Below are 14,516 nucleotides of genomic sequence, written 5' to 3' on the forward strand. Positions count from 1 at the left end.
GGAGCAGATGAAGACGTGGTGCTGTGGCCCCAGCATGGACTCTCCCACGGCCACAAAAAGAAGCAAAGTCCTGAAAGGCCACAGCCCGGGGGAGCCTCGAAAGCACCACGCTGATAAGCAGAGCAAGGCAGTCCTGAGAGCCCAGAGAGCAGCTCTGTGGAGACTGCGGTTACCAGGCTGCCGGGCCCGTCACAGCGGCGAGAACTGGGGGCAGCCCAGCACCCCAGCTTCTCCCAGCCTCCAGGGAGGAAAGGGCGGACTATGGGCTGGTCACTAACTGCCTGAGCATGTCAGGTTCTAATCTTCTCAATCTTTCCAACCCTGAGCATCTCCTCCCGTCATTTAACCTCTCTGGGCCTGAGCTGCTTCACCTGTGGTCAGGACAGTGGTCCCAGTTTTGCCTGATTCCTACCACTGGACCGGTGGGCGCATTCTACAAGAGACTGCCTGGAAATGTTCCATCAGCTGGCCATGGCTCAGGTGTCACCACGGCTAACAACGTGGCACCTGTCTTCCTGGGTTCAAATCCCTTCCTCCCGTGAGACTTAGGGCAAGACACACAACTGCTCTGGGCCCAGTATCCCCTGCAGAACAGGGAGCCAGCGCTGAGTCCGCAGGCCGTGAGACACACCCGGAGTAAAAGCCAAGGGCGTTCACTGTGTATGAGGACGGGCGTGCTGGCGGCCCGTCCTCCGCCCTCTCCTCCGTCCCACTGCAGCCAGTTCAAGAGCCTTCCCGTCACAGGCCCCAAAAGCCTCGTCGATACTTGTAGATGCCCAGCAAATGGGGTCCCTCACAAGGGGAATGTCAAGCTTTTGAATTAAAAGACATGAAAAGAGGGAATGGCTTTTAGAATAGATAAAGCCAAGACGTTTCGATGGGAAACCAGGGAAAGGATGCTAGGACGCGTGCCAGGTTCTGGCCAAGGACTGGCCCGAATTCTCATCCGGTCCTGAGACTCCTCTGTCGGAGAAGACCACAGACAGCAGCCCCCCTCAACTGCAGCTCCCTGAGCAGCCCCTGCCCCCTTACTCGCGGTTTCACTGTCCACACTGCCAGTTCCCCTCAGTCAACCGCAGTCCAGCCCAGCCTCACGCTGCGTCACTTCTCTCCATCACCCCCCTCCCCTTGTCTCGTCACGGAGACACGTTCCCATCTCACATCTCGGGAGGAGGAGGGTGCGTGCACCACATCAAGGCGTCCTGAGAGTTCACGTCACTGTGATCACAAGACACTGCTGTAACGGCTTTATTGTTAGTGGTTGTTAATCTCGGACGGGGCCTAATGTAGAAATTAAACTTCATCACAGGGATGTATGTATAGGAAAGAATACACTCTGTCAGGACTGGGTGGTAGCTGTGGTTTCAGACATCCACCCGGAGGTCTTACCCCCGCAGATAAGGTGTGACTGCGTGTCTCTAAAGGCCACAGAGGAATCATCGTCTTCATGGTACAAATGAGGAAACAGGCTCAGAGAGATTAAGTAACTTGTCCAAGAGCACCAGCCAGGAAGTGGTGCTGGAGAATTCTAGAGCCCGGCCGTTCCAGGGCTACGAGTGGACATCATGGTGTCTGCTAGGTTAGGAGTGCTCTGACTTTACATGGAAACTCTAGGATAATTGGCAAGAATTTTAAAAAATCTGAAAAGACCAAAAGCCCACTGAATACCTCACCTTAATTCGATCGATGCTGTCACCAGATAACTCTTGAATGTGCCTGAGGCTGTATGTAAGGCCGGAGGGACTGAAGAACGTGATGCTGGCCGGAACGCCCTGCAGGGAGAGCACAAGACCAGTCTGTTGGCACAGGCCAAGAAGAGAGAATGTTCCCCTGGTTCTTCTAGCCAGGTGCCATCAGCTCCGGAGCCCCAGGAGGCAGGCCCCACAGAGTCACAGCAGGAGGGTTCCTGGTGGCCACGGCCGCCTCTGCTCCCTAGGCCAAAGCCAAGTTCAGGTGAGGCACCATTTAGAGGGCTGGGTGCCTTTGGGGAGGCTGGGTGCTGCTCCTCATCGCTCTGCAGGCCCACAGGTCTGTCTGTCTGGCCAGAGGACATGGCAACCGTGGACCCCCATGCCCAGCCGAGCAGACGGTGCCACGAGCTCACATGGCCAGAGTGGCCCTGATGAGTGAGATGGCAGTCCAGGCCCGCTCCCTGTCAGCTCTGCATCCCTTCTCAGGAGACAGAAGGCGCACTGGCTGCCAGCCTTTCTGTTTCTGTCTGCACTACGGGACGTGCAGAGCCAGCAAGCCATTCGGAAGCCTGTCCTGGGAGAGGGAGGGGAGGCAGCCCACTGAGTACAGATGTGGAAAAGCCTCGAACAGGCACCACCCATCATCCTGCCTGAAGTCTCCAGAGGCCCCTGTGGCTTCCCAAATTCAATGCAGACCCCTCGGTGGGCACTGTGGGCCTTCCCTGGGCCCTGCCTCCCCTCCCAGCCTCTGCCCCTGCGGCTTCCCCAGTGCCCCACACAATGGACAGTCGCATGAGGGCCCCTAGCTGCCCAGGCCCACTAGGTCTGGGGTGGAATCCACAGGGCTTTATGCATATTATCTCCTTTCATCCTTCTAGAAACCTTACAGGAGAGATCTGTTCCCATTTCGCAGATACAGAGATGGAGCCTTGGGAAGTCATGCAACTGGGGATGGTGGGACCATGCACAGGGGTTTGGGCCTCTTGTCCCCAGGCCTCCACCACTCAGGTGCCTGCCCCCCTCAATCCCCCCACCCCCTCGCCTGGAACTCCCCCTGCAAGCACCACCCACCTGCTTAGAATAGTAGCTGTTGAGGTTCACTTGGATTCCTGGGTGTGGGATCTTCTGATAGACAGTTATGCTTTCCATGGGGATCCCTGGGTACAATCAAAAGCAGAAAACAGGCTTCGTTCCACTGTGAACACTGGGCTCCCTCCTGAGACTGTCCTCTGTACAGGGACCTGCCCCAGGGTCCGTCCACACCAGCACTACCCATACTCTTGGCGAAGGCTGTGACACCCTGCGGGCTCCTAGCTACGGTCAAGACAGCAGCCTGCACCCCACACCGAACATGACCATAAGGGGCGGCCCACCCTACCCTGGGGGCTCCACACAGCCAACCCCGAACGCGGACTGCAGAGGCTCCTGGCAGCCCTGAGGGGGCAGACCGGGGGACTGTGCCCAAAAGCCAATGCACTGTCGTCACCTCTGTCCTTGAGCATTTTCGGCAGGATTTCTCCTTTGACGGTTCCACAGGGAAACAGAAGGGGCAATGCCGGTGACTCCCCTGTGGATAAAGAACCAGATTTTGTTAACCCTTTCAGGAAGGGGGTGCACGTGCCCGGGACACGGAGCAGCAGCTCCAGCCCACCCGGTGACTGTGAGTGGGAGGGAAGAAGCTGACCTTGCTGTAGGAAGATCGCAGAGGATTCGGCCACGGAGCTCAGAAAATGGGGATCCCCGCATGCCGAGGCCGCTATTCCCCAGACCCCTCCGGCCCCTCTGGTCCTGATGCGGCGCTGGGCGGCAGGCACGAGCTAGCATGCCGCTCTGTACCTGGCTGGAGTCAGAAGCCAGGGCCCACGCTCACAAGGCGGCAGGAAAACAGCAGCCACACGTGGCTGGGCAGCCATTCCCAGAGAGAGACGAGCTGCCTGCCTACTGTCCCCTCAGGACGGTGGCCACCCGGCTAAGTGCCCACAGGGTGGATGGGTGGCTATGGAGGGACCCGGCCTGCTGAGAAGGGCCCTGCCTCCCACCCAGTTCCCTGTCTCCACTCTAGGAAGACCTAAGGGTGCGTCCAGCTCCAGGCTCTCTGCAGAATGAAGACGGCATGTGGTCTGAGCTCTGACCTGAGACATTACCATCCAACAAAACCGATGGGCGAAGCCTCCCCAAATGTGAACATTTTGATCGAACTAACCAATCCCCTCTGACGTCCGTCCATCAGTTGGAAGAAGTCTTGGTGGCTGTTGCTCACGCACAAGCGCATTATTCTGTCCCCATCCGATCTCCCCAAACACCTCTGTGGGGACTGCAGTCAGAGGAAGGAACAACCCAAGCTCTTCCCGTCCAGCACCATCTCCCCGAAGGCCAAGCCCAACCACAGGGACAACTTCCTTTTTCCAGGTTATTCAATAACTACATACTGGTCAATGTGTTCTTGATTTAAGCTGCTCTGTAACTATCAGCACGGAAATAAAAGAACACAAGGAATTGGGAAAAATTCGAATGTAGACAATAGATGCCCACTGATTGCTCTTTTCCAGTGGGAGGAAATGTTTCATGTGCTGTAGATGCCGTCCTTGGAGACAAATTTCCAAAGTGATGTTCAGGTGCAACTTTCTTACCCAGAGCCCAGGCGTCCCTCCAGTGTCATCTATCCATGAAGTTAGGTGTGGGGTATGCAGGATTCTTGGGGCCAAAGCTGCTCCCACAGAACCCCACAGCCACCTGCTCTGGGGCAGCTTCGAGAATCTAGCAGAAAAACCAAGGGCCTGCCAGTCCAGCAAGACGTGTGCAAGAGGCCTTTGGAAGATTCCAGCATGTGCAAGAGGCCTTTGGAAGATTCCAGCATCTGCTCCTCAAAGCATCTCTTTGGAAGATCTAGCCCAATATTGAATTGCTCGTGCTTATTCTCGGATAGCTGGCCACTAACTCAGAAAATGGGAGCTTAGCATGTGTGTCCTGGTACAGGGCAGATGACTGTCTTCTCTCACCATACCATCCGTGCCTGGAGAGCCAGGCCACGCGTGCAGGCCCAATCCGCCCAGCTGACTTTGTGGAAACCAGTGACACTCTCAGCAAAGGAGGAAAACCTGAAAATGCCCCAGTAGAATTCTCTTCTGCCAAGTGGAGTTCTACCACAACTATCCTTCCTGGGACCTGCCCTCTTCAAGAAGTCAGAGGCAAAGAACCCATCTTTTGTGGGGAAGTTTACTGTCTGCAGATTTTTAACTCACACAGGCCAGTGCTGATGCTGGCTGGTTCTGCAGAGGTGTGAGAATTTTCCCGGAACAACAGGGAGAGATGGGGGCCTGGCAGGGGCCTCACTCAACAGAGAGGACTCAGAATGGTGACTCCCAGGGCTCAGAGGCCGCCCATTCGTTTAACAGGGCTGTGGGGGTGAGGGCCAGCAAGAGTGCTGAAAATCCCAGGAGAGGGTTGTGTAGAGGGGCTGGGGACTCCATAAATAGTCAATGTGGAAATTAAGGTAAAAAGCCTGATTTTTTAAAAAAAAATGCCATTTCACTGGAGGACATGTTTGTGGCCGGAAAGCTCCATCTACTGCCAGGTCGGCACTGATATCAGCCTCCCAGGCAGGGCTGGGAGATGCGGCTGTGCAGAGATTCTCATGGTGGAGAATCCGGACAGCAGGGCTGGTGGCGAGGGAAGGAGGGCCAAGCAAGTCGGCGAGGCTGCAGGGGTGGCCGTTGGCAGCCCCCGAGCCGGGGACATTTCAGATAACCGCACGCCCCTCTGCCTGACTCAGGCGCAGCGCACCCCCTCTCTTGCAGAATGCTGTAATGCCCCCTTCTACCATTTATTTGCTGCTCGCTTTTCCATTAGAGCGGATCTCCTGGAAGGGGAGAATTTTCTGCCAGAGCAATGAGCTAAATGGGTTAATAGTTTTATGAGCCTGCAGGGGCACGTGACACGCAGTAAAAAGTGTTAAGTAAAAGAGAGAAGCAGTAACTACGAATTGGCCCGTTGACCACAAACACTGGAAGTAGACTTTTAGCTTTTAAAATCCAGTTTCAGAGCTTGCTGGGGGAGAAAATCATTAATGCCTTGGTAAAACCAAGGTGGAAGTCCCTATTAGCAGTCAAGAAGGATTCATATTTGGATATTCTAACTGCGACTGAAGATTTATTAGGACACACGGGCGTGCTGGTTACAGATGAGAAAAAGAAACAAAGGCTTCGCAAAGGATGCAGCCCAGTCTCTGCGGAGATAAGGCAGAGTGCATCCCTATCTCCCCTCGAAGCCTTGAGTCCATTAATGGAAACACCAGTGTGATATCTCAGAACGACACGGATCCTTCCTGCTTCTGTGCAGAGCATGGAGCCTCTGGACCTGAGAGTGAGGAACGACTCAGTTTCCTTCCCTCTCTTTCTAGAACTCGTGCATTAGTGGTGAGCACAGCCTGGTCATCTACCCTGGAGACAGAGCTAAATGCCGTCCCACCCATGGAACCAGTCAATCATCTTCCTGAACCAAGGATGCACTTAATGCCCCGGGGAATGCCAAGCTCCACCATTTACACTGATTTCTACTTTAAAACAGAATGGCTTTGTTACTGTTTGATGGTGACCATTATCGCCTAAGAACATCAGAAATAAAGAGCCTGGCGTTGGAGCATTCTGGAACACGGGCATCCCACACCATGAAATGCTGGGGAAAAACCCAATCACATGATGTTCCTCTCGCCCTGGAAGAGCTGAGGCTTGGTGATCCTCAAAACAGTCCAAGGGGCCCGAGGACCCTGAGGCTCCCAGGACCATGCTCACCCCTGGCCCTGGCATAACTGCCTGTGGCTTCTCAGCAGCTCGACGCCTGGCTGCACGGTAGTGCGCTCCTGGCAGGCCTGGGCTGACGTTCAGGAAAACGGCCGCTCAGCCTGGCTAGGGCTGTCGGCAGGCACCGAGCCTTCTCTTGCCTCACCCCCCATATGCCCTCCTGTCCCGCTAGAACAGCTGAACAGTGCTCAGCAAACACTGCGTCGGGACACCTGTGTGCCAGGCCCTGAGGCAGGAGTGGGTTAAGCGACAAGGTGAGGCACAAAGGGCATGTGTGTGGTGGGGGTGGCCAAAGGAGGGCCACGGTCTCCAGGACAGCGGGTGTGGAAGGAACGCAGCCTGTGGCGTCCCTGTCACATGGGAGCCTTCGTGAAGGACAGAGTCTCTGTTGGTAGCACTGACAGGAGGGCTGAGCAGAGACGGCCATGCAGGAAGGGGGGAAACGAGTGTGCTGGGAGCCATGGTGGCCGGCCAAAGCGCCACAGAGCTGGCCTCTAGAGTTGTGGGCCAGGCGACTGTCCTGCTGAAGAGCCCCCAAGGCCCTGCAGTTCATGTGGAGTGGTGGACACAAGAGCTGGGGCAGGAGGCCCAGCAGTGCTGCCCTGGGATGGGAACACAGTGCTGGGTACTCGACTCGGTCCTCCACTCCAGCCCAGGCCAGCACCTGCTTCGGCCAGGATGGGGCCCAGAGGGGTCACTGCATTAGGGCTCACCTCCTTCGTCCCTGGGGCTTTGGAGGGTCTCCGAAACACACCCCCTCAGTAAGAAGAGCATTTTTCAAAACTTAAGAGACTTCAGCCAACTAAAGCAAAGAGCTGGGCTGGGACATAGTAGTGGTTGTGACCAGAGGGGCAGGGAGCACCTTCCCTCCAGCTGCCCTGCCCCACTGCCCGCCAGCAACCTCCACCTCAGCCCTGGACACTCTGAGGGGGCAGAAGCAGCAGTGGGAAGGCATGTCTGTTGAGTGCTGTGGGACGGGCAGGGGGCCATCTGGAGCCCAGTGTACACTGGCATCGTGTGTGTTTCATCTCTGAGTATCTAATACCTCGTGAACAGCCCGTGATGGGGCGGTGATCATTCGACTCACTTTTACCGATGGGCAGGGGCAAGAGGACTTAAGAGCGAGTGTCTGCCACCGGGTTAGCCCTGGCGGAGAGAGGATGGGAGATACAAGCGAGGAGGACCACTCTGCTGGAACCCCTCTGGCCCTCCCGTGCCTCTCGCTCCAAGACCTCCCCCACATCTTTGCTTCCATCAAGCCTGAAACCCCACTGAAAGGCAGACCCCTCTACACTAGTGCCATCTCAGGTCTGGGGCCACCTGCTGCCCAGGGACGTGCTCCCAGGGAGTGGGCTGCTTGGAGAAGGAGGTGGCCCCTGAGAGGAGCCGGTGGCGGGGTGGGCGAGGAGCAGACACAGACTCAGGGAAGGTTCCCAGTGGCAAGAGCCTGCCTCCACTCCTGTCAGCATCACTGCAGATGGTCTCCTGGGATTTGTCTCTGAATGTTTCGTTTGTGTCATGTTCCAGTTGTCTCCAGTCCTCTGGTGGAGGGGGCGGAGAGAGGCGGGCTGAATTCCAGCAACACAGACACACACAGGAAAAGGAGCCTGCGGTCCCACAAGCAAACTGCACACTGTGCACCAACCAGTGTCACCATGGAGAACGCGCCCAGAAAATGTTGCTCTCCCGGGGTGGGGGCGGGGTGAGGCCAACGAACAAAGAGTAAATGGGCGTCACTTGGGGTGACCTTTTTCTACTTACGGGAACAGATGTATTCTGCAAGCTTTTCTGCATTTCCAGAGTTTGCTCCTTCTGTGTCCAGGCCGATTTTCTTCACTGAAAAACAACAAAAGAAAAGTGTTTTCCTTAAAGACCTCCCTTCCTGGGTTGCTTGCTAATGTGCAAATGCACAGGAACATCTCCTCCTGAAGGCTGGTACGGGGTGATGGCAGGCACGTGTCCAACGTGAGGGTGCTGGGCCCTGGGCCCACCCTTCCTAGATGTGTGACTTTGGGTCATGCGCCCATTTCTCCGAGCCCCACTGAGCTCATCTACACGAGGGGAGGACACCAGCCACAGGGGACTGCTTTAAAGAGTTTACAAGATGACGAGAGCGAATCCTGGCCATCCAGGGGGAGCTGAAGAAAGGCGGCTTTCTTATCGGCCAGTGAGGAGTGGCGAGCATTTGGGATTTGCTACGTCTCACAGGGCATGCGAGGGCCCTCATTCTGTCGGGGAGATGAGGCCAGCCTGAAACGGAACGGAGGGCAGGAGAGGTTCCACGGGATCCTGCCAACAAAGACCTCCAGCACCTCAACTGCGGGCCTTCTGGGCTGAGGGGTGAGCAGCTTCCATCAAGGAGCGCGGCAGGAGCAGCCCCCCACCCCAGGCCCCGTGCGGCAGGAGCAGCCCCCCACCCCAGGGCCCCGTGCACTCTTCCACATGGGAGATGCTGGCCCGTCCGCAGACGATGCCGAGGGAGGAAGGGCCGCGGCCCCTGCGCCGTCCGCGCTCGCCACCTGTCCACGGGCTGCGGCACCCCCTAACGGAGGTGAGGCTGTGCCCATTCTCTTTAGGATCCACGTGAGCCCCGCCAGCTGATTTAACAAACGCAGCTTTCACGTCAACACCGTCAGCTTTTCATCTACAGGTCATTGCTAGTGTCCCGAGCCCAAGAGTCAAGTCACATGCCGCCGTAAACTTTGCTCTGGAACAAAGCCCTGCTTATACTGCACGGCTGCCCCGGCCGGCCGCCCCTCCTCTGACTGCACTGGGAGGGTCTCAGTACACCACATCCCTGAAGACCCCCCAGGACGGAACCGGGACCTAAGACCGCAGTGATGTCGCTCTTTACCGTTGGCTCGCCCGCCCGGTTCCTGCAGCGACTAGACGGGAGGAGCCACGCCGAGACTCTCGCGCCCTGTTCCCAGGGAGCCCTGGCGCAAATGTTCGTCCCCACAACGACTCGGGGCCAAGGGCTCCTGAGAGCAGGGAGCAGAGCCCCAAGCCGGCCAGCGCCTGTCAGCTCCGTCTGCGAGGACAGGGCCTGGCTGTGTGGCCGCCCACAGCCCGCAGAGGCTCTCAGTAGAGGTCAGGGAGGGATGTTCGCAGGAAGGTCTCCACCCCTGTGGCGGCAAGGCTGGCTCTGCTCTAAGCGGGTGCCAGGTTTCAGCCCAGGGCCTCGGGCGCAGGCAAGCCCGCCTCCGGGGACTCCCCAGGCCGTGGTGACAGGGGAGCTTCAAGTGACTCACACCTGTGAAACAAACCAGTCTGCCCCCAGACAAACCTGCCATCGTGTTCTTTACATTTAAGAGCTTAAGGCGAGGACTGCCATGGTGGGCCCAGTCGGGAGCTTGGGTAAACCTGGGGTGAGCCCCCCTGCTGGTGGACGCCTATGCTCGAAGGTACCGTGCGGTTGTCTCAAGGGGAGGAAAGTTCTTAGTTCAGGGCGCCTGGGGGCTTCAGACGGTCAAGCGTTTGCTCAGGTCATGATCCCAGGGTCCTGGGATGGAGCCCTGCGTCAGGCTCCTGGCTCCTTGCTCAGCGGGGAGTCTGCTTCTCCCTCTGCCTGCTGCTCCCCCTGCTTGTGCACTCGCTCTCTCTCTCTCTCTCTCTCTCTCACAAATAAATAAAATCTTAAAAGAAAATGCTTAGTGCAAAGGCAAATCATAAGAATCAACAGGTGGGATGTGAAGACACATTAAGGTTATAGACACAGATGATCTCAGTATTCTCCCAGAATTCATGGGAAAATGAAGCAATGAAAAATACTCAAAAATTAGGTATGGTTTATGGGCTGCCTGAGTGGCTATCGGGTGAGGATCCAGCTCTGGAGTTTTGGCTCTTGGGTCCCGGGATCAAACCCTGGGTCGGACTCCTCGCTCAGCAGAGAGTCGGCCTGAAGATTCTCTTCCTCTGCCCCTCCGTCCACTTGCTCTCTCAAGTGCACTCACTCTATCTCTCTAAAGTAAATAAATCTTGATGGACTTTGACATCAAGACCACTAGCTTGGGCCAAGTTTCCATTTCCACTATAAGAAACATTTGTATCTTCTCTTTGCTTCAACTGTTCCATTCTCCTGACCTGATGTGCAGCTTCTGGAGGGAGCCTGAGGCAGCTCTCAGGCCAGAGGGCTCCTGCAAGATGGCCCCTGGTGACCTCGGTGCTCCCACAACAGTGACATCCCCATCCCTTGAGCTTGAGGCTGGACTGGCTGTATTCAAACAAAAGAAAGATGGCGGAAGTGATGGGATGTCACTCCCAAGATTAGACGATGAAAAGACTGGTTTTTGGCCCGGAGGCTCTCTTGTGCTGACTCTTGGATTGTCTTATACTAGCGGAATTCTGCTGCCGTGTCCTAAGGCAGCCCTCAGAGAGGGCCACGTGAGGGCTGGGAAGTGGAGCCATATGTGTGGTCTTGGAAGCAGAACCCCCAAGTCAAGTCTTGATATATCTGCAGCCTGGTGAGAGACCCCGAGCCAGATGGACCCAACTTAGCCATTCCCAGACTCTGGACTTGCAGAAACTGTAAGAAATCAAATGCTTATTGTTTCTGGCCACTCAGTTTTGGGCAATTGTTATGCAGCAGAAGATGACTAATGCTTGGACTCAGGACTCCTCCGGCTGTCCATGTTCAAATTCCTTTCACTCTCCACACGCTTGCTGGGCCTCGGGATGAACAGAAGCGTCCAGCAGTTCACTAGAGAGAGGTCCTCTGGGACACCATGTCTGGGAAGGTGAACTTAGAAGGTTCCAAAGTTGGGTGACTGACTTTCATGTTAAGATAGAATGTGGTTTCTCCTAAGAGATTGTTTTTCCCTTTTCTTTTTAAAAAGTAATAGAGATTACTTTTAATTACTTTTAATCACACAGCAGTGTGGGTCCCAGCTGAGCCAGCCAAGCACCTCTCTCCCAAGAGAGGGGGGAATCCCTTGGGACCAGGCTCTGCCATCTGGAGCACACGGGAGGCTGGCCCACACTAGCCGGCTCTGTCCCGGGTTTCTCATCCCGTATCCCCACTTTTGCTCTTGGGTTTTCTTCTCATTTGACAGAACAATGAGATGCAGCCTGCACAGGGGTGCCACTGAGATGAGACTAAAGGTGGCGTGAGCAGAACAGGACCATTTACAAACATGCCGTGTTTGAGAGCTGAAGTGATGTGTAAGTCCAAAGTTGCCACGAGAATTTTCTTTCCTCTTCTACTTCAGAAAAAAAGAAACAGTGAAAGGAAGGTGTAAGCAAATTCTTAACTGATCTGGGGAGGGGATGGGAGAGTGGGGGCGGTTTCCTTGGTAACCAAGGCCCGATCCCCTCTTCACTGGTCTGCAGAGCCCCGAGCTACAAGCTGCTCTGTGTTGAAAGCGACACACCGGCTCTTCATTAGTCAAGCAACTCGCAGCTCAAGAGATGGGGATGTCACAGTGGTGGGAGCACTGAGGTCACCAGGGGCCGTCTTGCAGGAGCCCTCTGGCCCGAGAGCTGCCCCTGGCTCCCCCCAAAAGCTGCACATCAGGTCAGGAGAATGGAACAGTTGAAGCAAAGGGAAGACAGAAATGTTTCTCATAGTGGAAGTGGACACCAGGCCCACACACTAAATTGGGAGACCGTCTATAAACAACTGGCCAGTGTCAAGGTCACGAAGCCAAAGACAGAGGCACCTTTCTGGCCTTCAGGAAACTAACTAGACATACCGACGAAGGCAAGACAGGCTTCTGAATGCCGTCCTTCCGCCACGCTGGACATTACGGAGAAGTAAGAGGTACTAGCATGTGCATGTTAATTTCTGGAATGTGAAAGTTGCAGCGATACAGGGCGATGTGCTTGTTTGTAGGGAACCTATATTCAACTACTTGGGCTTGGTGGGACATCACGTTGGCAACTTACTCTCCAGGGGTCCAGGAAAGACTGAGTTCTTTGTATTGTAACTTAAGTTTTCTGTAAATTTCCTTCAAAATGAAAAGTATATAAAAGAAAAAACTACATAATCATCATATAGATGCATCATAATTTATTTAACTATTCCCCTATTGGGGGCTCTCCTTTTTCCATGATTATAAATAATGCTATAATATACATTCGCATATAAAAACCAATTCTTTTCTCCTGCTTTGGATTATTACCTTTGGCTAGATTATCAGGAAAGGGATTAGTGGGCCAGAGGGTACAAAGCTTGTAATAGAGCCTTATTTTTTATTTTTTTATTTTTAAAAGATTTTATTTTTTTAAGTAATCTCTATGGCCAATGTGGGGCTTGAACTCACAACCCTGAGATCAAGCATCGCATGCTCTACTGACTGAGCCAGCCAGACACCAATGTAATAGAACTTCTGAATACATATGAACAAGTATTTCTGAAAATATATGACCCAATTTCTAATGCCATTTAGCAATATTTGAATATATTTGTCTCATTATACCTTTACCAGGACAAGCAAGAGAGGCAGAAGGAGAGGGAGAGAAATCCTCCAGCAGACTCCCTGCTGAGTGCAGAGCACGACTGGGGACTTGATCATGACCTGGACCTGAGACCAGGTCCCTGAGATCATGACCTGAGCTGAAATCAAGAGTCAGACCCTTAACTGAATGAGCCACCCAGGAGCCTCTAAAATTGCCTTTTGTTATTCATAATAGATCCCTTTCCATTACACCTGAGTTTATGTTAATGGTGGTGTTTGGAAAGCCCTGAAGGAAGGGGGCTTGTTGCCAGGGGAACCAACCTTGTGATTAGAGAGGGTTGTCTCTTGCCTCCAAGGAGAAGAGTGGGGCTGGAGGTTGAATTAATCACCAATGACCAATAACTTAATCAATCATGTAATGAATCCTTAAGTACATCCTTATGTAATGAATCCTTCATAAAAACCCAAATGGTGCCACAGAGAGATGCTGGGAAGGCAGTGCACCTGGAGGGGGTGTGGAAGTGCACCTCTTCCCGCCCCCCCACCTTACTCTAGGCGTCTCTTCCATCTGTTGTTCATTCCTATCCTTTGAAATATCCTTTATAACAAACAGGTAATAGTTAGTAAACCATGTGCCTGATTCTGGGAGCAAATGACCCAATCCAGCCCACATTTGTTAACCAGAATACAGAAGGGTGACTATGGTAATAACAGAGACTAAAAGAAGAAAAATAGTTTTTCACTCCCCAATGACTTAACCTTGTTTGTTTAAAAAAAACAACAACAACAACTATAGTTTAAAATATGATATTTTGCTTATTATATTTATGAATAATTAGTCAAATATGCTGCTGGTAAGGGTACAGTGAAAGCTCTCTCTCTCTCAAAAAAGTAAAGCTTTCCAAAAAAAAGGAGGGCAACTTCATCTTTCTTATCACTTAGCAAATACCAAGGGTTTATAAAGGAGATTTGTCCCAGGGACAGGGACAAAGCCAAACACACATTTTTATTACAAATCATAACATCACAGTCATTTTTTTGGTGTTTTATCTTTACCTTGATTGCTTACCTAGAGAAGCAGTAGCATTTCCGACCACATACACTGACTTAGCATTCCATTTTTCTCTCAGAGAATGTTTCCAGACTGTAAAACATAGAATTAGATGTGAGCAGCAAACAGCACAGTGGCCATCTGGACTGCTGCCCAGAGCTCCTTGTTCATCCTAAGACACTTGTGAACAAGGCAAACTATTAATAACCACGTATAAAGAACAGTGTCTTGAACTAAAAATCCATTTTTGTTCTGTTCATATTCGGCAATCAAATTTCTAAAAATCACTTCATAAATGTTTCAGTATGCCTTGCTTAGAATATTAACTCTTTTCCACAGTTGTACTAGAAGCACTTTTATTATGTACCAGAAAATAAACATAACTTGAAGAAAGAATTTGCAGGGTGACATTAAAGTTTAAAAATGTAAACTTTTATTTATTTATTTATTTTTTAAGTAATCTCTACACCCAGCATGGGGCTTGAACTCATGACCCCAAGATCAAAAGTTGCAAGCCTGAGGTACCTGGGTGGCTCAGTTGGTTAAGTGTCCGACTCTTGGTTTTGGCTCGGGTCATGAT

General features: G+C 53.1%; 1 protein-coding gene across 2 annotated transcripts in view; it reads right to left on the minus strand.

The window, feature by feature from the left end:
- LOC111145235 (uroporphyrinogen III synthase) overlaps window positions 1-14,516 on the minus strand; it is a 32,684-nt gene that overhangs the window by 4,246 nt on the left and 13,922 nt on the right. For both annotated transcript variants that reach the window (XM_022500006.1, XM_022500007.1), the window contains exons 5-9: window positions 13,955-14,029; window positions 8,252-8,326; window positions 3,178-3,258; window positions 2,763-2,848; window positions 1,674-1,772 (exon numbers count right to left, since the gene is read on the minus strand). In XM_022500006.1, coding sequence (XP_022355714.1) covers window positions 1,674-1,772; window positions 2,763-2,848; window positions 3,178-3,258; window positions 8,252-8,326; window positions 13,955-14,029 — 416 coding nt within the window. The remainder of the gene's footprint in view (window positions 1-1,673; window positions 1,773-2,762; window positions 2,849-3,177; window positions 3,259-8,251; window positions 8,327-13,954; window positions 14,030-14,516) is intronic.

The sequence above is a fragment of the Enhydra lutris genome, unplaced genomic scaffold, assembly GCF_002288905.1.
Source record: "Enhydra lutris kenyoni isolate GAN:26980312 unplaced genomic scaffold, ASM228890v2 scaffoldscaffold12, whole genome shotgun sequence".
Lineage (NCBI taxonomy): Eukaryota > Metazoa > Chordata > Mammalia > Carnivora > Mustelidae > Enhydra > Enhydra lutris.